Source organism: Mustela nivalis (genome assembly GCF_964662115.1).
Source record: "Mustela nivalis genome assembly, chromosome: 14".
Classification (NCBI taxonomy): domain Eukaryota; kingdom Metazoa; phylum Chordata; class Mammalia; order Carnivora; family Mustelidae; genus Mustela; species Mustela nivalis.
Genome location: NC_139033.1, coordinates 77,378,610 through 77,400,300, shown reverse-complemented (window position 1 = coordinate 77,400,300; position 21,691 = coordinate 77,378,610). Strand labels below are relative to the sequence as shown.

At 48.6% G+C, this 21,691-nt stretch overlaps 1 protein-coding gene and 1 long non-coding RNA gene across 2 annotated transcripts in view; one reads left to right on the top strand and one right to left on the bottom strand.

Annotated features, from left to right (window-relative positions):
- The first annotated feature begins 218 nt into the window (after positions 1–218).
- On the top strand, positions 219–21,685 carry LOC309847336. The gene is made up of 3 exons (XR_014302408.1): positions 219–318; positions 3,190–3,235; positions 18,871–21,685. It is a non-coding gene; the product is annotated as an uncharacterized lncRNA (long non-coding RNA).
- The window catches only part of APCDD1 (APC down-regulated 1), a 32,760-nt gene continuing 16,888 nt past the window's right edge, over positions 5,820–21,691 (bottom strand). Inside the window, exons 4-5 of the mRNA XM_082697365.1 lie at positions 9,401–9,722; positions 5,820–7,932 (exon numbers count right to left, since the gene is read on the bottom strand). Of these exons, the coding sequence (XP_082553491.1) occupies positions 7,481–7,932; positions 9,401–9,722 (774 nt within the window). The 3' untranslated portion in view covers positions 5,820–7,480. The remainder of the gene's footprint in view (positions 7,933–9,400; positions 9,723–21,691) is intronic.

The following is a 21,691-nucleotide window of genomic DNA, read 5'->3' as shown; positions in this document are numbered from 1 at the left end:
TGTATGATTCCAACTACATGGTATTTTGGAAAATGTAAAACTATGGAGACAGTAAAATGATCAGTAGTTGCTAGGGGCTTTGGGGGGGGGATAGAATGGGGGAGGGATGAATAGGCAGAACATAGAGGATTTTTAGGGCAATAAAAATTCTCTGTGTGACACCATAATGATGTGTACATCATTATGTATGTTTGGCCAAACCCATAGAATGTACAACACCAAGAGTGAACTGTAAGGTAAACTCTGGACTTTGGATGATAACAACATATCAATGTAGGTTCATCAGTCCTAACAAATGTACCGCTCTGGTGTCCAGATGTGGGTAATGGGGAATGGGAGGGAGGGCTGTGCATGTGTCGGGGCAGGAGGTATATGGGAAATCTCTGTACCTACCCCAAAATTCTACTGTGAACTTTAAACTGCTCCAAAAACTTCATAGTCTGAATTTTAAAAATGGGAAAAGGACTTAAATAAACATTTCTCCAAAGAGATATACAAATAGCCAATAAACATACTAAAATTGTCAGGGAAATACAAACAAAACCACAATGAAATATCGCATTCTACATGCTTAGATGGTCACTATGAAACCACCCCCCTGCCCACTACCACCACCACAAACCACTAACAAGTGTTGGAAAAGAGGTGGAGAAATTGGAACCCTTGTATACTGTGGATGAGAAGGTAAAATGGTGTGACCCCTGTGGGAAATAAAATGGTGGTTCCTCAGTTAATTAAAAATAGAATTACCATCTGCTCCAGAAATTCCACTTCTGGGTATTTATTCAAAGGAAACGAAATCATTATCTCAAAAAGCCACCCACACCATGTTCACTGTGGCATTATTTCTAATAACCAAGAAGTAGAAACAACCTAAATGTCCATCGACAGACAAATGGGTAAGCAAAAGATAGTATACGCACACCATGAAATATTACTTGGCGTTCAAAAAGAAGGAAATCCTACAAATGTGATAGCGTGAATGAGCTAGAAGTACATTCTGCTAAGTGCAATCAGCCACTCAGAAAGACAAATGCTATAGGATTGCATTTACAAAAGGCATCCTCCGAAAAAAAAAAAAAAAACGAGGCAAACTCATTATTTCTGTGTTCCCTCTAAAATGATCCGATGAGCCACAGAGAGAGAAAAACAGAGCTGGTCACCAGAAAGGGGAAAGGACTATTATTTATGAAGGAATGTACCAAAAATTAAGGACAAACAACAAGAGCGAGTGTGGTACTCCAAGAGGAGCCATGAAAGGTATGGGCGGAAGGGCTTCCAAAGAGAGCAGAGAGGGCAGCTCTTTGGAGAGGACCATCAGATAGGAACTGTGGCTCTCGAAGCTGACCCTACAGGGACCCAGCAGGTAGATAACCAGAGGATAACTCCCCCACCCCTCTCCTCCTGTTTTGGCTGGGACTGCCCGCCTATGCCCCTCTTGGCTGATTTCAGTCAGATGGCGGAGATAAGGGGAGCCCATGGTTGCTATCTGTGTGGGGACCCAGGTCAGGAAGGGTGGAGGATTTGGACCTGGAGAGCCCAGTGGACAATATCCTGCCCTGCTTACCATACGTGCTTCTCCTAGATATTCCTTGGGGCCTCTTTTGCTGAACGTGACTTTTGAGTCCTTCATCCTCAAGATGTGGACAAGCCTGTCTGTCTGAAATGACCAGCTTATGGCCTGGAGGATACCACCGCCCCACCATGGACGGGAGCCATGGCTGAATGTTTGACTTGAGTACAAAGACTAAAGGAAAGTATGAGGAGCTCAAGGGAGTGATTGCCTGGGCAATGTTTATTTAATAAACACAGGCAGACATGGCTTGACCAGGATGGTGTGCTAAGCCAAGGCCAAGATGAAAGCTGGCCTGCTCCAAGAATTCGCTAGAACCTACTTTGGCCCCAGAGAGCACAGACACTGGTACATGTACTTCCACCTGGAGGGTCCCTTACACTGCACACCAGGTTTCTTCTCAGGAGTTTCAGTGAGTGCATTAAATCTCTCTCTGGCTTGACCCAAGCTGCTCAAATACCTGTCCCTTGAGCTTGAAATATCAAGTGTGTGCTCGTGGATGCAGAAGCCCATCCCTAAGTCACCTTCACTCACTGGTCTGGAGACCTTGGACCAGGAAAGATCTGGCTGAGGAACTGAGGGTCACTGAAGCCTGATGATGTTTGGAGGTTGAAAATGCCCACTTGTTGCAAAGAGGGCACGCGTTGTTCCGTCCTGATGGTTCCCGAAGGCTTCTGAGAGGAGAGAGGCTCCCTGGGCTTCCCTAAGCCTGATCAGCAGGTAATAATCATATAAGGAGCTTGCAAAGTTAAAAGCAGAGGCTGATGCTACCCTAGTTTCTACTCTCTCTCCCCTGAAATCAGGGAATGACATATGCTTCACCAACTTTGCTATGTCTCCCGGGTTCTGGAAGGGTGGGTGATAAAGTCCCTAAAGAAAAACTGGCTAGTTTGTGGGGAGTTAGGACGAGCATTCTGCAAACTCTAACCGGATTTCCCCGCAAGAATTTAAAACGGTAAAGTACTAGGGTGTAGTGAAGATGAAACAAGATAATGGATGTAAAGAACAGGTTACAACGCCTCAGACACTGTGCATTCGAGAAACGGCTGCTGTGCTTGAGAAGGTCAGGCTGAAATTCTGGAGCGTGAAAAGAACGGCTCCCACAACAACTCTTTGATTCCCTAATTCTGACCTCAGGGAGTGTCACCTTTATCATCTAGAACCAGAAATTAGTGATGCCTTTTTGGTCTTCTCTAGAGCCGGTTGAGGTTTCCAAGGAATCCAATGCTCTAATCACTAGCCTTACTTTAACAAACACTTCAGCAACGGGTCAGATTTAATCTGGAACATGTAGTTAGTGGGAAAGGAGAATTGACTTGTAGATTGGCGAAACATACATATAATTAAAAAACAGATCTTCACATTGACAAAGGGTGGAAGAAGCGTTGAAAATGGACACAAGTGTCCACTGGAACTGGATACCGATTGCTTCTCTTCCTATGTAAGTGGCAACAAACCCTATAACAAATGCTGTCTTTCTAATGGGCCATAGTACTCATACTGCTGTGCTCTCCATCTGATACCAGGAAGACAATTCATTTCGAAAGCTTAATGGATGCAAAGGGCTTTGAAGGCAAAGCGGTCTTATATGTTACTAAGGTGTCTTTTGTTTTCAGGGATAGCAAGGCTGCCCCAGTGGAAGGGAGCTCTCTTCTTGCCTATGTGAGTTTCCCCTGCCAAGCTACTGGCTTCTAATACAACGCACAATACTCTCTTCTGCTTCGAGATGACACACTCTTTTCAGGAACTTTTTTCTTTTAATGCTCTACTTAGGTGCTATGAGGCTGATTCACTCGTCTCTTTCACGTAAGGGATGCTGGGACTCTGATATACTATAGCTCCACTTACCAAATAAGTTGGAGGATAAAACTGCAACATGCAACATGTACTTCGATTTTTCAATCTGTGGGAGGTCTCAGTCTCAGTGAGATAACTCAGTGTTTCTACCTGATTCCAGGGCAGACATATTACCCTGGGCCCAGTGTGTGAGAACATGGACTGCGTTATTTAGGGAATGGGAAGACATTCTGCAGATGAGTTTAACACACAGTGTTCCTCCCTTGCTTATTATAACCTGATTTTCTGAAGGTCATGTCCTCCCGATTGTCCTACATATGCTTCCTCATCTGCTGCAGAAAAAGCTCAGACCTCAAAAGCTTAAAGTCTTCAGGAAGTACAACCCTGAACCTGCCGAGGATCTCTCTCAGCCTTTCCCATCACTTGAGAGGGAGAGACTTCATGCGGATTAAAGAGGCTGGAACAGTCCTCGAGTAGTGGACAAAGCTGCCAGTGGCCCTCCAGCTCAGGAGGACAAAGATGCAGCTGGTGGTTGAAGAAGCTTGGAGGCCTGGGTTCGCAAAGTGTTGCTATCTGCACTCACAAAGCCTCTGGCTTCCAGATTCTAACATAATGGCTCTACGAGATGGATTAAGTGACGGGGGCATGGAATCGCTCGGGTGGTGTTCCAGAGGGCATAGGGGTAGGAGGCGGTTGTACAGCGATGTCAGAAACCAAGAGACCCAAATGAATTCATGGACACCACGAGAGGCCACTGGTTAGATCCCGCAACCTGCTGTCCAGAGTGAAGTCTGGGTTTGGCCAGTGTGTTAGGTCTCCCCTGGAGCAGTTGTGATTGTGTCAAGTGTCTGTGTCATCAGGTCTCATTCAATGGAGAAGTGGGAGGGCATCACCTCCCCAGTATTTCCTCGTGATAGCGTTACTTCTACCTACTGAAACCCCAGGGAAAATGGGGTCGTGCTAAGATAGGAGCCCCATGGACATGCACAGATCATTTACCCTGCAAGCCGAAAGCTCTTGGGTCCTCAAAGGGACTTAAAGGATTCAATTGGTGTCTTAGGACATAGGATTCTCTTACTTCTAAGAAAAGAATGCTTATGCAATTCTCAAGAGTCTAGAAATCAGAGAGAAACATTTATCCAAGCTACCTTTATTTCCTCTTGCTGCAGGTGTATCCTTATGAAAGATGTTTGGATTCATGAAAGCTTTCAAAGTCTCAAAAAGGCCAGAAAAAATCTGTGTCAGATAGATAAATTCTCTATGTCAGGGTGAGTCCACTTCCTGTGTGTTTCCACCCACCATCCCTGCTCCCCTAACACCACCTCGGAGTGGTCTGCATTTTCCTTTGAGAACAGTGTCCAGAAATGCCCACCTAGATGCTATCTGTTGGGTGCTTCCTTCCATTATCATGTGCCTGGGAAGTCATAGGGACAGAAGGTGTGTGGGGGGGTTACCGCTCTAAACGAAATACTGCAATGTGTGTGGATCGCTTTGAACATCATCTCTGTTTTCAAGATCTATTTAAGGAGGGGGTGGGTTGGAGGATCTCTTCTATTCTTTTGAGAGCTTTCCCTTCAACCCAGAACTGCAGGACTTACAGTCCAGTCGTTTTTACAAGTGTGTGTGAAACCATGTCGAGGACGCCCGGACTCCCCAGCCTCTCGCGCAGGGAACCTCGGTGCCGGGTGCTGCTAAGAGTTACCCTAGTGGACAGCCAAAGCATCGGAGGCTACGGCGGACTGCTCAGGATGGCAGGATGGACTCCACCTGGAAGTCACAGACGTTGGGCATCTATGCAGATGACCAGATTTGTCACGTCTGCACCAATTACCTTTGTTCCGTACAGGGTGACTGGAGGCTCTAGGAAGCTCCTGAGTCCAGGTCCACCTGGAGTTGACAACGGTTACCTGAGGAATGACTTTCTGACCCTGACCATCATCAGCCTGCTACCCAGGAAGAAATGAAGTCTAGTTCCTGGCCAGGGCGGTCAAGGACAGCCATCCTTTAGGTACTTCCTTCTTCTACCAAGCCCAGGATTTAGAGTGGAGCTACCTGCCACCAACGTACTGACCCTTATTTGTGTCAATATGACATAACCAAGATGTGATACTTGTGGGTGATACAGCAAGTGACAGGCGTACATTGAATTGTGTTGATAATCTGTGAGTAAAATACATCAGCCGTTCTCTGTAATGATTCCTGGTGTATCAGAAAGTAATACGATCTCATGAAGTCATGTTGTCTCTAAGACATATATACATATGCATACATCATATACATGTAAATACCTATATATTTGGATATACATGCGTATGTATGCATATGTGTGTATGTGTGTGTATTGTTTAAAAGTTTGAGTAGCTAAGTCTGGGTGAGTGCCTGTGAATTAAATGGCTATAAGTCTATCACTTCTGTGACAAATCACTGAGGTATTCTTTAGCAGTGAACATAGTTTTTCACGTAATTTTATTATATCCTTTAAAGACAGCATTAGCGTTAGCATTAATTAAATAGATCCACAGGTAAAACGTATTCTATGGGAGTATTTTTTGACATCTTTGTTTATTAAACTTGGCAGACATTAAGTTAGTATTTTCATTTGAATAAACCCCCTCAGTATGCCCCACAACTTAAAATATATTCTAAAGATAAAGCACTTTGGGACTCTATGCTATCCTGATAACTCATCACCACACGGAATGCTACAGCATTTCATATAGTTATTTTTTAAATACAAGTACAACTCTCGACTGTGGTTTCCATGCTCACTTCCGATTCTGTCCAGGCTTCTGCAGACTTGCTACTCCCCTCCGTCGGTCTCTATCGGCAATAGCACTTGGTGTTCAGAGAGCACCATCTGGAACAGTCCAAAGTAGACGTGGCCCCTCCCAACGTCTGCAAGGAAGAAGCTCACAGACTCTCTGGAAGGTGACCCTGAGACCCTGTGCAGCCACAGACCAAAGGCAACAGCAGGACAGAAAAAGAGTCAAGATGTCGCATCCGGCGATAAAGGGGCTTTACTGGAAGCCTGGGTTTCAGGCACACTGAGGGTCTCGTACAGCCCGGGTGAGGAGGATATCCCCGCTACACTGTCTTTGAACATTAAAGTGTGGTCTCTGCATAGTCATCTTTGAAGGCAGCCAGGATGGCCACACGAGGCTCCATCTGCCCACCCTGACCAGATACAGCATAAGCCAGGACGAGGGCCCCACGAAGAGGAAACTGGAATGAACAGGCACTTTTTTTTTTTTAATCATCCTGTTGGCATTTAATGCACTGTCACCATCCCGTACATTGCTGGTCCTGTGTGTACTGCTTCTGGTATTTTCTCGACCACCCTTGTCAGCTGGGCAGTCATCAAGCAGCGTGCATTCCACAACCACCCAGAAACCAGCATCTCGCCGAGTCTCCTTTCCCCACAAGTTCAAACAATGGATAGTTTAAATTACGTTGAACCTTTAATTACAGATACTTTTCCCCTCCACATTGGAAAGCTAGGGTTCCCTCTTTTTTTTTTTTTTTTTTTTTTTTTTCATTAAGGCTGTCAGGATGGTAAAGCGAAACCATGTGTCTTTCCCTATATACATATCTACACTTGAGTCTCTTCTTTATTAATTGAAGGTGTTTTGCTGGTGTTCCTAACCCAAATCTGCACTGGATTCCAGGTCGTAACAGTTTCGGGGGAGGACAGTGGCAGGAAAAGCTGGAGCTTGATATCCGTCTACGTGTAACTCAGAAATAGATTAATAATCATGAGGAAGAGAAGAAGAGGACTTTGCTGTCACCCTGCTCCATCTTCCAAACACATGAGCTCCACGCTCTCTGCGGTCTTAAAGTGCAATTACTCTTGAGAAGGTGTCCCGGCGGCCTGGGATCCCACTGGCCAGAGTTCAAAGCAGAAACTTCAAAAAGGGTTGCTCGGGACTCAGGCTGGGAGGGGGGGGGGTCTGGCAGCAGAAAAGGAGCCACAGTTCTGGGGCACTCAAGTGCATCATGAGAAGGAGTGCCCTTTCTTTTCTTTTCTTCTTCTTCTTCTTTTTTTTTTTTGTAAAGAAATTTGTCCATTGTAAGGAATCCTGGCTTGGAAAAATATCGCTTTTTAAGAAACATCTATCTGAGGACGTTCCAGTGCGGGAGAGTCAAAAGACCAGCGAGCCCAGCGAGAAGCAGGGGACAAGCGCTCCTCTCGGGCGCCCAGCTCCCGTACTGGTGACCCTGGGGGTCCTCGGAGAAGTCGTCGGCTCTGGGCGCAGAGGACGCACATTGGACTAAGGGCATCTGGTAGGAGGTGGCTCTCTTCTCGGGCCTGTCCGGACTGGACCCATCGCTGGGCCTCTGGCCATTGAACAGCAGATAGTGGCCACGGGCGTCCTGCTCCATTTTGAAGATCTCATATTCGGTGTGAGGTAGTTTGATCCCCAGTGCCACGCAGCCGTTGGTGTGTGTCACGTCCTGCTGGACGCCCACCTGCCAGGAGCCCTCGGCCCCGCACTCATTCCCGTTGAAAACGTTGAGAAGCGAGGCAGTGGCCGCGTCCATGGGGGTGACCTTCATGTGGTTCACTGTGAAGGAGAGAGGACAGGTCGGTGACACCAAGCCGGGTGTGGCATGTGGTAACAGAAAGCACTCTAGCTCTAAACCCAGTCCCTCATGGCCACCCACTGGTCGCAGTCTTGAAGAGCAGCTCCCACCCCAGTAGGGAAAGTTCCACATGTGAATGTGACTGCCGCTCTTCACGTGAACTCAAACTGTCACGCAGAGCGTCTCCCAGGACTTGCCTTTGGTGTCACTGCGTCTTTGGGACGGACACAATATTCAACGCAAACTGGAATTCTGTTTTCGTGAAAAGGGCTTTGAAGTTTTTAAATACTTTTGGTGTTGAATGCCTATCCTAGCTGGGAGCCTTGCAAATTCATACTGGCCCACAGATCAGGCATCTAAAATGAATGAGGCTGCAAGCAAGAAAAATATGCGTGAATGTATGAAACAGAAATCCCAGCACTTAGAGAGGGCTGTTTCTGAAAAAACCCAGGGGACTGTATCTTATGTGCACCACAGCAGCTTCGGGGTGGAACCTGGCCAAGGTGGCTGTTTTCTTGGCTGCATTTAGCAAAGGTCCACCCTTCCTGGAGAAAACCTTCCTTCCTAGGTGGGGGATTAAGAAGGCCTAAGTCTTATCAGGTTGGCAGAAATACTTCCTATTAAATAGACTGAACCATGGAATGCTACCCTAGGAGGGGTCACACGCAGTACATGGGCTACGTCTCTGTTACTTGTGATACGACTGACACCAGCTTGAAAAGATGTGTAAGAGCAGAAAGAAATTCTAGAAAGAGAGGCTGCAAGACCTCCCTTGCTGATAACAGCCTGGTGAATTTCACCCCTTATGTTCCTCGCTTAAGTAATCATTACAAACCCCAAACCTCCCACCTCCAGGCACAGGACAACTTTCAGGTGCATGACAGACGCAGCTAAGTATGATGCTATCACAGAGGCAGCTCAAAATCAGCCTGCGTGGTATACAAGAAAGGAAATGGGTAGGGGCGCCTGGGAGGCTCAGTCAGTTAAGCATCTACCTTTGGCTCAGGTCCTGATCCCCAGGACCTGACATGGGGGATCAAGCCCCGAGTTGAGCTCCCTGCTCAGCAGGACGCCTGCTTCTCCCTCTCCCCACCCCTGCAACTTGTGTTCTCTCTTTAAAAAAAAGCAATGTGCAGACGTGAGGCTTCATTCCTAGTCACGTTCTCCCTGGCCACCTCTGACACCGTGCAGAGCCGTGTGGGCCCTTCTGCACTGTGGCCCACGGGCTGAGCCGCCCCTGCCGGCCCCATTATGAACAGAGGGGAACCTGATGTGAATGATGACCTTGAAGCAGAAAGGATGCCCTGATTTCTCCCCCCACATCTGTCCCAGAAAACAACAAAAAAAAAGGCCCTTTCTCTCAGGCTCTCCCTGAATGCAAAGGTCCCCAAACCGCTCAGTTCCTCACCGGCTGGGCTGTGACTTCGCGAGTCACGGCAGGAGCCCTACCTTTGAACACGAACTCCGTTCCTCCCATGACCCTGGAGGAGTGCACCCCCCGGCTGTAGCGGCCCTTGGCGTAGATGGTGAAGGTGGGGTGCTTGCAGACGGGGTCGGAGTAGTGGTAGTAATGCCCTTCCCAGGTGTTGTTGTTGTCGTGAAAGATGAAATGGCGCGTGAGGAACAGGACCTCAGGCCGCACCTCGCAGCGCTGGCTCACCCACTCGCCGTGCAGGCCGACGGTCAGGTCGGCCTTGGGAGGCAGGAGGGGCGGGCGGTGTTCATCCGACCTGTGGATGATGCGGCAGGCGATACAGGCGTGGTCGTGGTTCTGGGGACGAGAAACACACATGCGCAGAGATCTTGGTCATCGTGACTGGGCAGTGCACACGTGCTGACTTCAAATGAGGCCCACGGTGGGACTGGGGGAGGGGGGATCCCGTCATTTGTTACCTGGGAACCCAGGAGGCACCTGGAGGTAGGCCCTCACGCACGGAAGGGAGGGCGGTGGGGTGTGTATGTGTGTGTGTGTGTCTAAGTGTAGGCTCACAAGTGCACGTGTGTTTGGCTGACATCAGCCAAACTTACCTAAATATGTCAGCTGTGAATTGTACTCTCTTTAGAATCCTACCACATGTCCCAGATGCTTGACTACACCAAGGCTATAGGGTTACCACTGGGATGGCTACTAGGGACAAAATCTGAAAAGAACAGTGTGGACAAGGAGGATGGGGGGGAGCTGGAACCCACGTGCACCGCTGTTGGGAAGCTAAAATGGGACAGGGGCTGAGGGAAAGAATTCCAATACGATGCAGCAGTTCCTCCTCTGGTTTATGTCCAAAGGATACGGGAGTCTTGAAGAGACGGCCATGCATCCATGTTCCTAGCAGTGCAATCACAAGGCCAAATGCTTCAAAACCACCCAGTATATGTCAACGGGTGAATGGAGACATAGATGTGGTCCACACCTACAATGAAAGATTATTCAATCTGGAAGAAGGGAAGAAATTCTGACGCAGGCCGTAACACAGATGAACCTCGATGACAGGATGCGAAGTGAAATAAGCCAGATACCAAAGGACAAATACCGTACGATTCCAGTCCCTCTTCTATGAGCCGCCCAGAGTGATCAAATTCAGAGAGAGAGAGAGAGAGAGAGAGTAGAATCATGGTGGCCAGGGGCTGGGGGAGGGGAGATGGGGAGCTCATGTTTAATGGGAACACAGCTTTAGGTCAGGAAGATGACAAAGGTCTGCGGGCGGATGGGGGAGACCGTCGCACAACGGTGTGAATGTTCTTAATGCCGTGGGACTGGACCCGTCTAATAGCTAAGATGGAAATGTTATGCGTCTTTTACAATCAGATATTTTTTTCCACTTTTAAACAATTAGGAGACACATGAAACTAAGAAAAAAAAAAAAAAAAAAAAGGCCAGGCTTTTTTTTTTTTTTTGCCGGGATGACAAAGGGAGCTGTGTAGTAAAGCAGGGGTCCTTTCAAAGGAGGCCCTTAAGGAGGCGGCCGGCAAGTGGGCAGGAGCGGAGGACTCCGTGAAGGCGGCCGGCAAGTGGGCAGGAGTGGAGGACTCCGTGAAGGCGGCCGGCAAGTGGGCAGGAGCGGAGGACTCCGTGAAGGCAGCCTGCACACGTCGACACTGGCCTCGAGGCCTGGTGGTTTATGGTCTCTTCACTTGCTCCCTGCTCTATAGCTTTAGGCCGTTTCACTAGATCAAGATAACTGCAGCTCTGCCTTCCAGGGGCTGCCTCCCTGAGCGTCTGCTTCAGAACAGTCCCCCAGTCTCCCGACGATGGCTGTCTGTCCACAGCTGTGGCTGAGAAACCGTCCCCAGCAGCAGAGGTGGCCGGAGACTGCCAGCCACGTAAATGCTGTTTGTCCAGCGGGCTCGGGGCTCCTCTCCGAATGCCAGAGTCCAGAGGGTAGGACAGCTGGGTTCTGGGCCCAACCTTCCATGGCCTGTTTGATTGGAGCCACAGGACAGCTGTGGGCTGTGGGCTGTGGGCTGCCTGCCCCTGGACGTGGGGGGCCATGTCTCTGGTACCCTCCCTCCCACACCGGCTGTGCTAAAGCTGACAGGGCTAACAGAAGCACGAGGCCAATCTGATCTGTGCAGTGGCGGGAGGGTCACCATTGCAGCCAACTGTCAGGGGAAACAGCTCGTGGACACTGGCCTTGGGCTCCCCCAGCCATGGGAGCTCACAGGTGTGGTCTCGGGCCTAACAACAGACACTGATAGGAATGCACAGGAGGGCATGCCCATGCTTCCCAGAGTCAAAAATCCAGATTTCAAAGGCCTTTTCTTGTCCAGCCGTGACTCAGGGTGATGCTGCAGTTGTCTGGTTAGGAGGCTGGAGATCTCAGAGAGCGGGAGAGTGGGACAGTGGGAGAGGACTCTTGGCCGTCATGCCTCCACAGATCTCTGCGGAGATCTCAGTGCTCACTAACAATGCTCTTTCGTGTCATTCCCCACAAATGGGTTTGCTATCTGTAGTTTGGGGATTGCCTGATTGACTAGTTCTTTCAAACAATTTATTTATTTGAAAGAGACAGAGATAACAAGAAAGGGAACACAAGCAGGGGGAGTGGAAGAGGGAGAAGTAGGCTTCCTGCTGGGCAGGGAGCCTAATGCAGGGCTCGATCCCAGGACCCCGGGATTGTGACCTGAGAGAAGGCAGACACTAATGACCGCCACACCCGGGCGCCCCAGTAGTTTGGGGATTTAAAAACATCACTTGTGACCACTTCATTTCTGGCCATTCTGAGATAGGAGTCTCATTTCCTGACAGAATTTGGCTCCTCAAATACCAGTATCAGTTTGGGAACCTCCCAGAAAGCTTTTGGATAGGGTAGAGGGGGTGGGGGAATAGGGGTCTTCTCACAAGCGCTTCTGCCCCCAGCGTAACACCAGGGATCAAGCGCTCTTCCCTCAGAACCAGAACAGGCTCGGTGACAGGAGGTGGGCACAGCCCTCGGGCCCAGGCTCTCTCGGAAAGGTGCCATGGTAGCATGTGGCATTCACGTGGTGCTCTTAAGAACAATGGCACAGAGGTCTGACCTCGGAGATGGGGACCCGGCTGAAGCATTTCTGCTTGTCAGCATTGAAAAGCCACAGGCAAGGGAAGCTTGCCATCCATCAGCTGGGTCTGTGAGAATTTAGGGATGGAGCGGTATGGAGTGGGACGAATCTGGCCCTTAGCTACTGGTCTTGCTAAATTCCTACTTTTTTTTATTATGGTAAAATATACATGACGTAAAACTTAACATTTTAACCATTTTAAGGGCATAGTTAAGTGGCGCTAAGCATAATCACATATTATGCAACCATTGCCACAGTCCATTTCTAGAACTTTCTCACCTTCCCAAATTGAAACTCTGTACCCAGTAGATACCAATCCCCCATTCTTTCGATACCAGTCCTTGGCAACCACCATTCTACTTTCTGTCTGTATAGATCTGTCTACCCTAGGTACCTCACAAACATGAAAGCACACAGGATCTGTCCTTTTTGTGACTGGCTTAGTTCACTTAGCATAATGTCCTCAAGGTATGCCCATATTGTAGCACATGTTAGAATCTCCTTTCGTTTTAAGGCTGAATAAGAAGAGTTCGATGTATGTATGTACCACATTTTATTTATCCATTCATCCACTGATGACCATTCCATTTTTTGTCTACTGTGAGTAACGATGCGATGAGCACAGGTACACAATCTATTTAAAGACCCCACTTTGGGTTCTGTTGGGCATCCATTCAGAAGTGAAGTTTCTGGACCATACCATAATCCCACGTGTAACTTCTGGAAGAACCACCACATTGTTTTTCCAAAGCAGCTGCACCATTTTACATTCCCACCCCCAGTGCACAAGGGTTCCCATTTCTCCACATACTTGCACACAAACTATTTTTTTCCTCTTTCTGATAATAGCCAATCAAATGGGTATGGTGTGATCACACTGCAGTTTTTATTTGCATTTCCCTAATGATTAGTGATCTTGAGCATCTTTTCATGTGCTTAACGGCCTACCTGTAGATCTTCTTTAGAGACGTGTTCATTCAAGTCCTTTGCCCATTTTGTAATAGGGTTGTTTTTCTTGTTACTGTTGAAATGACTAGTAACCTGTCGTAACAACTCTTGAGTAGCCATTAAGAAACCAAGAGGTCATAAACATGGGTGGGATTTTTGGCCTCTCTGTGCATACTGTCACCAAGCAGACAGTTTTAGCCATGGTTAGATAAGGGGGAAACCTTTCTGTTGTATGGACAGATTTTTTTAAAAAAAATCTAATTTATGCTCTTCATTTCCACCATCCTTGGCTTGAATAAAACTTGAAAGACCTATAGGAACAATTACGTGGAAGCAGAAATTAAGGCCTATATTCTGGCTCTAAATTTTCTCTTCTTGCAGATGCTTTTCTTAAAATAGCAGCTTTCTGGGGCACCTGGGTGGCTCAGTTGGTTAAGCTTTTGTCTTTGGCTCGGGTCATGAGCCCACATTGGGCTCCCCACTCAACAGGGAGTCTGCTTCTCCCTCTGCCTGCCGCTTCCTGTGCTTGTGTTCTCTCAAATACAATTTTTTTTTTTTAAGGTTTTGTTTATTTATTTGACAGATCACAAGTAGGCAGAGAGGCAGGCGGAGAGAGGGGGAAGCAGGCTCCCTGCTGAGCAGAGAGCCCAATGTGGGGTTCATTCCCAGGACCCTGGGATCATGACCTGAGTCGAAGGCAGAGGCTTTAACCCACTGAGCCGCCCAGGTGCCCCTCTCAAATAAAAAATCTGAAATAAATAAATAAACAGTAGCTTTTCAAAAAGAATAAATGGGAAGAGTTTCCTGACATGAAGAGTGATGTGTACTTTGAAATATTATTTGCTTTATGAAATTCCTCTTTTAAGGTCTGTGCTCTCATACTGATTCTCCTCTGAGAAGCTATACTTTTGTAGGCTCTCCCACTGGGCTTCTACCTCCCTCCCTTCTCTGGGATCTTAGAATGAGCTACTTTAAAGTTAGGGTTTCTGGACACAGAAGATCCGAAGGTTAAAGCAGCAGGACCAGAATGTGTTTCTTTGTTGCTACTCTTCACAACAACTATAAAAAGCTTTAATTTTGAAGGAGGAGGGGAGAAAAACAAGTCCCCATGGAATTAATTTCCTAAAAGAAGATAATCAAACTTACTCAAAAAATGACAATCAACCTTCAACTTCATAAGTGTGCAATGTTCTAGCAAAGAGTGGGGTTTTGCCCACTCTGCATTCCAATTCCTGTCCAGCACAATGAGACTGAGCAAGTTCGGGTACACCACCCCCTTAGCTTTACGACCTCTTGAAGAGACCATGAGTACACTTTTACAGATGAGGCCACCAAGGCACAGAGAGATAGAATAACATGGCCCAGATAAGTTTACAAGCCAAAAGTAGAGTCTGGAACATACTCTGGTCTTGGGCTTGCTGAGTGCTATCCCCAGGCCCCAGGCCGCCCCTCAGGCTGAGAACAGATGTCTATCAAGGACACTGGTCCCTAGAAAAGGTCTTCTCTGGCCGATGACTGATAGAGATTCTCCAGGCTCCCTCCTGTTCCCTGCCAACATTTATTTCTGGAGAGATGGTTCACCAACAACATTTGCTGACAGTATCCACTTGTTTCCAGCCTCTTCCCAGACCGGAAGAAATTACTTGATATCATCTTGCCGTGAACTGATCAACTAGAGAAGCAGGATGAATAAAACATTTCTTGGGCTAAAAGTTTTGCCCAAGGAGGAGGAGAAATGGGAACAGATGATGGAAACTTCCTTTCACAGAGTTTCCTTCCATGGGATCAAAAACACATTCATGTTTCTCAGGAAGAGACCTGCCAATGACTGAAGCTTTTTTTTTTTTTTTTTTTACAACAGCAATTCTCTCTGCATTTGATTGCATTTCTACTGTAGTTATTTCTACACACATAGCCTTCCTGGAGCCTCTCTATTTCACTGGAGAAGAATCTCTCCAAGCTCTTGGAGGTCAAGACCAGAGTACTCTCTCATGACGTTTGGGGGAGCGTGGCAGACTGATCGCTAGAATGTTGTCACTGACTCTTTAACAGTATGAACAGTGTAGGCAGCAGTCATCGCAAATGATGAAAGCTGACAGCCTTGTAGAAGGGGCCTCCTGGGGTGCATTTCAGATCTTGGGTCGCAGGAATTCATGAACCTGGGCTCATTTTGACCACCTCAATGGGTCGCGATGATTCCACTTTCAGGAGGATGTGGAATAGCCATGGTCAAGCATGTTGGGTCTCTCCAACAGCGGTTTTAGGAGCTGGACGGGGCTGTTAGTAGCCACGAAGGGAGGGGGGAATGAACGGAGAACAGAAGGACATAAGAAGTGTGAGCTGCCAATGTCTCAGGCTTCACATTTGTCTCCTGACCGCTCAGTGAGACAAAAGTTAACCCAACGCTGTCCTGGAGTTAAGGGGCACTTGGGGGCAGGGGAGGGGGCTCACTGGAAGCAACACATCATTTTCTAAAAAGAGGTTTTCTAAGAAGTTCAGAAGCTAAGAAGTTAGCTCACAAAGGCCATTCCGGTTTACAGAACATTAGGAAATCATCCAAAGAGAAGTTTGCTTCCACCTTTGCCTATATACATACATCGTGTACAGACTCAACAGCCAGAAAGGGCCATGAGAAGCCAATTCTTTAAAACAAAGTTCCTCAAGAACGGTTTCGGAAAAAAATTTCTGATTGATGTTTTTACTTGATTGTGTCTTCTACTGTCAATTTAAATTCATTTCAATAGTTAAAGTAGGTTCCCTGTAATAATGACATTAAATCTACTGTAAATCCAGATTGCCCCGCCCAGGTCAGGCCCTCTTCCTCTCCTGCACGCTCTCCCCAGTGCCCAGCCGGCCCCCCTGCACGCTACAGGCCCACTCCAGACTGAACGGCTGACTTCCGGCACGCCCGGGGCTCTCACTCCGTCCTCTGGGCTCTCTTGCCTTTTAAGGGATGAACTGTTTACCACTTATCCTGTCCCTGACAACAAGTATTTCCTGGTCGGCCAACTCCTTAAATAAAGCAACCTCGCATGTCTGTTTATCTGCTGAAATGCTCTGGAGTCAAGAAATGTAACGAACTGTTTCTGCAAAGAAAGTAGATGCCAGCAGCTGTGGGGAACAGAGATCGAAGGCACGTGACTTCATACTTTGGCCCAAATCAAAGGTCCACACAGGCAAGTCTTTCCAAGTCAAGACCCCATGATCCCAACCCCCATCGTCAACTCTGACTTCTCCAACCATGTGCAATATTGGCTGCTCTGTAGTAAACACCCAGCCCTGGGGAGCAGGGCCACACTTTTCTTTAGGATTCCTCTTTGATGTGAGACGGGCTTTGGATTAGGTCATGACTCCTTGAATTCACTGGTCCTCTACCACCTCTTCTGGCCCCTGTCATCTCCACGAACCCCTTTCCTCTCCCTCCAGAGCAGAAAGAGAAGGCAGGCAAATTCTTCCACAACCACCTTCCCCGGTTCCTCCTGCCATTAGTCCTGTGATGCTCACTCACCCAGGCCCCCACCCCAGAAGCCCACCAAACACTCACCTGGGGAGCCCCTCCCCAACCCTGTCCTGTGGCAGAGCCGGCTCCTGGGCATGGGCAGAAAAGTGCACTGCCCGTGGCCACCTGACCCATGGTGCCTCAGATGTCCCTGATACAGAAAGTCTCACAGTCCATCTGTATTTCTCACAGACTCTGAAAAGGCTCGGAAAGGCCAGCTCCCTCAAAAACGAACGCTTGTTCGCAGTCTAGAGGTTTCTACAGAATTCAAGAGCGAAAGCACGGGAGTATCACCTTCTTCATTTTTAGTGCTCAGCGACTATTGAAAATACTTCGGTGCCTGTCTTCCCCAGAGGGGCTGTGGAACACGCTGAGGCAGAATATTGGAGATGCATGGCTTGGGGAAGGTTGTCTGGTTTCAGACAACCTCTCTGATTTATGATGCTGTGGCTAAATCAGTGCAGGGTTTTGGAGAGAGACCAATTCCATTTGCTTACAAGTCTGATCCCGAGGCTCTTGGCATCCTCAACAACCCCGGTGATCATTTGCTTTTAATTACTATTTGATTCTACCACTGAAAGAATTCGGCTTGCTCACCCTTCGACTGCACGAAAAGCAGAGGGCGACGGCTGCCCTGATGGGAAACTCAGTTGAGGGAAACCATCTTCTTGGAGGGTTATTTTATGTGGTCTTGATTTTCCTAGTGAAGAGCGGCCAATTTCATCCTGGAAGAATCCTCCTAGCACACCTGATTCTCTTCAAACAGGATGCATTTGCCAAAGGACTCTGAACCTCACAGCAGAGCTGTATAAAGCTTAGAAAAACAAGTTGATTTAAAGTTTCTATTTTTACATGGTGTCCCGTTTCCAAAGGGGCTGAGACGAGTGGTTTCAAACTCAATTTAGCATTTAAACTAATTTTCAGCCAGGTCTCTATGGACCAGCAATTAGAGGAGGCAAAAAGTTCAAAGAGGCGGGTGGCAGGGGGGGAGTGTGGTCTCTCCGGATGCATTCCCAGCCCTCCTCCTTCCCGTTCCCAGTTCCCAGCGGGTGAGGCGACCTGCCACTGGCCAGTGGGTGGGGAGCACCTGGGGCTCTGCCTGCGCTGAGTCCGGAAAGGCACCAATGGCGAAGTCCGCTTCTTCCTTCTCAGAGCTGTCCTGTGGAGGGATCTAAAAACTTCCTGAGGACTCTGCGGCATGCTGTGGGCCAAGATGTTCAATGCCAGGGACAACAAGAGAAGAAGGGGCCCTTTCAGCTCCCAGAGCCATGCAGACCTCACTGGCCTTCGAAGGACGCCCGTGGCCATGCAGGCTGGCTATGGAAGCAGACGGCAGCACACACTGGCCCTGGACGGCTGCCTGGGTCCTCCTCCTAGCCCTGCCACAAGCTCTGGCAGTGGCCACAGCTCCCCTCTGAGCCTCAGAGCCCTAGCTTCCAAAATCTATTTCCTTCTTGCATGGTGACTCTGTTTGGACAATACAAGATCATGGCACAAAACGCAAAAGGTACAAAAAAGGCATACAGTGATGAGTTGCAGTCCAACTGTCCCCCAACTGTTCCCTTTCTCAGAGGCAACTGTCATGTTTCTCATGTGCGCTTCCAAAAATACTGCCTCCTTTGTAAATTTACCTTGTTCTTCTTCCATGATTAGTTTCACACGATGGTATCATACTGTTCATGCTATTCTAGATGATCTTCTTCTTCTTTTGTTTTGTATTTAACAGTATGCCCAAGGTTCTTTCTATCCTTAAAATTTCTTAAATCATGGCCTCGGGCCTAGGGTTTAGAGAGTCTCCCTCTTAAGTATCTGGGTCAATGTCTTCACAGTTGCCTTAGTAGGGAGGGGAGGAGAAAATGGGAGGAGATGCTTCATGGTGAAGCATCATCAAACACCTGGAGACCCCTGGTCAATGTCATTGTTATTGTCATCCCTCCAGGAGACACCTGCCCAGAAGAGCTACCTACTCCAGGAGTGGGCAAGACAGGAACTTCGGTGAAGGGTTTTATCCAGATGGCAGATAGCATTCAGCACACTAATCCAGTTGACTCTTCTATTCTTACCACTTTATGGGAAAAAAAATCCAGGCTCCCAAAGGTCAGACAATGCCACCTCAGCACCTCGCAGCTGATGGCCACAGGAGAAGTGGACTCCAGGATTGGCTACCATCTCCAAAGTCTGCATTCTCGCCAGTTTATCCAGACAGTGTTTTTTTTTTTTTTTTTTTTTTTTTTTTTTTTTTAAAAAGCATGTCTCCCACTTTTGTGTTTATAAAAATTCTAAGGTCAGTCTTACAACTATCATCCTTAGTCCTTATGCCAATGGTAATAACTCATGGTCAAGACATTTTTCCTCCAGGAACCACAAGTGTGTGCCTTTGCTCTCCCAACAGACAGGCTCTGTTCAGGGAGTCGACTGACAGCAGGAGAAATGCCTCCTACGGGCCTGAGGAGGGAGTAGGAGAGAATCTTGCAGAGCTGCAAGTCTTAGGAAATACTGATTTTACGTATCGAGCCTCCTGCCCGGGCAGCCACCGGAAGATCAGAGTGAGGGAACGGACGTAAGAAAAGAAAGGTATTAGGGTTTGTCCTTTTTTCTTTTCAGTCCTAAAAAGAGCTTCCATGTGTGTCTGCAGTTGAGGAAAAGGAAAGTGAACCTGAGTGTGTGCAAAGGATTAATCCAAGGTCAGGTGTGGCCAGGAGAGCAGCCAGACTCCAGCCCAGACAGCTCCGGGACGGCACCTGCCTCCTCCCTCAGACTGCCTCCTCCTTACTCAGTTCCCTGCCTCACTGCTCCTGCTTCTTGGCCCTTCGCTGCCTGTTAGTGTCTCTGCTGGAGGGCGAGCAGACGCAGAAAGGACTGGGCTGGAGCTGCTGGCTGACAGAAAGTTTCTGGATTATCTGTGGGCCATTTTGATTCATGACATTCTTACCTCCCATTACCAGAGATAATTTAAAAGTTGGCTAGACCAGACTCAGAGGAAGCCAAATGTTCAGATGAAGAGCTCCTTTACCCTGCTGCTCTCTCGCACCAGAGATTTTGATCAAGAGAAGTGCTGTTCAGCTGCAGTGCTCAGCACCAACTCTGGACCAGCTTCCATGTGGAAGCATCTCAGGATGGACAGGGAGACCATGAGTCCTGCCTGCCCCTCCCCCAACAGACCATGCCCTTACCTAGGGGCCACCTATGGCCACTGTCCTCTGGATGCCTTTGTGTGACCCGTGGAATGGGTGCAGCTTCAGCTCCTCTGCTCCCTACCCCTCCTGAGGAGGCCTGGGGCATCCCAGGGCGATACTGGGATGGAGACAGACAAGAAAGGCCATGCTCTCCCTCATTGCCCTGTTCCCCTCTTCCTCCTCAGCGCATCTGGAATCTCGAGGCAGAATGGAGGAGCCCTGACTCCCGTTTGGCGCCCAGAGTCATGCTGTGAGCCCAGGGAGGGCTGGGTCTGGGGCCCAGGGCCCCCGGTCTGGCTTCACCTCACACACGGGGACCGTCCCTGGTGAGGTGCATCCAGAGGAAGGAGTCTTGGCCAAGTGGGCTTCCTCAGCAGATTTCCCACAATTAGAATAAAGGCGACTTTCATTACAGGAGCTCACAATAACACAGATAAACAGAAGATAACACCGAGTGGTCTCTGGCAGGAGAAGTACTCTGGGATATCTCTACCAGTCATAAATAAGCTCAAAGGACTAAGAAAAAAAAAAAAAGAAAAGATTAAAATAATGAATAAACCATCAAACAAAAGTCAAACAGGGCCCCTCATTTAGAGAGTTCTTGTTGGAGAGAGGATTCCACGGAAGCCAGTCGGATGGTGGCGGGGGTGCGGGCGGCCACAGGAGAAATCTCCCTTGACCCCCTCCCTGCATGCCCCTCCCTGCCTAGAGCGTCCCTGACTTCTGTGGTGGAAGATGGTGCTACAGGCTGACATTGGATCCCGAGCCCATGGAAAGGAAATGTTTTGTGAATTCCAAATATAATTACTGGACTATCATTCACGAAAAGAACATTGTAAGGTTTTAATTGTTTCCTGCCCCACTCCGTCCTCCCCCAGGGATCACAGTGACTTTACATTTAACTTTGCTGAATGGAAAGAACGTGGGGTCTGGAGAAGGCAGTCTGGGATCTAGTTCCAGTGCAGAACCTCACCGCCTGGGTGACACCAGGCAAAAGAGACAAACCCCTGAATCTCCGCTACCTCTCCCTTCTGCCTAAGGGGGCAGCCATATCTGCCTCAGGGGTTCGCTGGGAAGACCAGAAGCAGTAGTGGGGGTCGGAGACTATCAGCTCTGCAGCCTACAAGAGCACCCTCCCTATTCCCCTCAGCTGCCTCGCCCTCTCCCCCAGGGCCGGGATCACTCCTGCCAGTGGCATCTCTCCCAAGCATGGTTCTAACATCTCCATGTTGCCTTTGTGCTTTCCTTTCAGAACCAAAGATGTTTGTGGAGTGTTAGAGCTGAGGAGAGCCTTCGGAATATGCTAGAACCACCACCAGGGCCCCTAGCACACCAACAAGCCCACTGCCATTACCCACATCATGCAGAAAAGCACAGCACCCCCATGGCAGAGCAAGCGGGTGGCCCAGCCGGGTGTCCGGACTCTGCTGCGGGTCCCTCCCTGGGCGGCCCTCTGCAATATCCCCTGTGACGCTGGTCACCTCGCAGAGGTCCCTACGGACCCCACCGCCATGCCTCCCCATGGCTCCCTCATCCTACTTCATCAAGACCTGCCCGCAGGTCCCAAGTGCGGTCAGCTGTCGG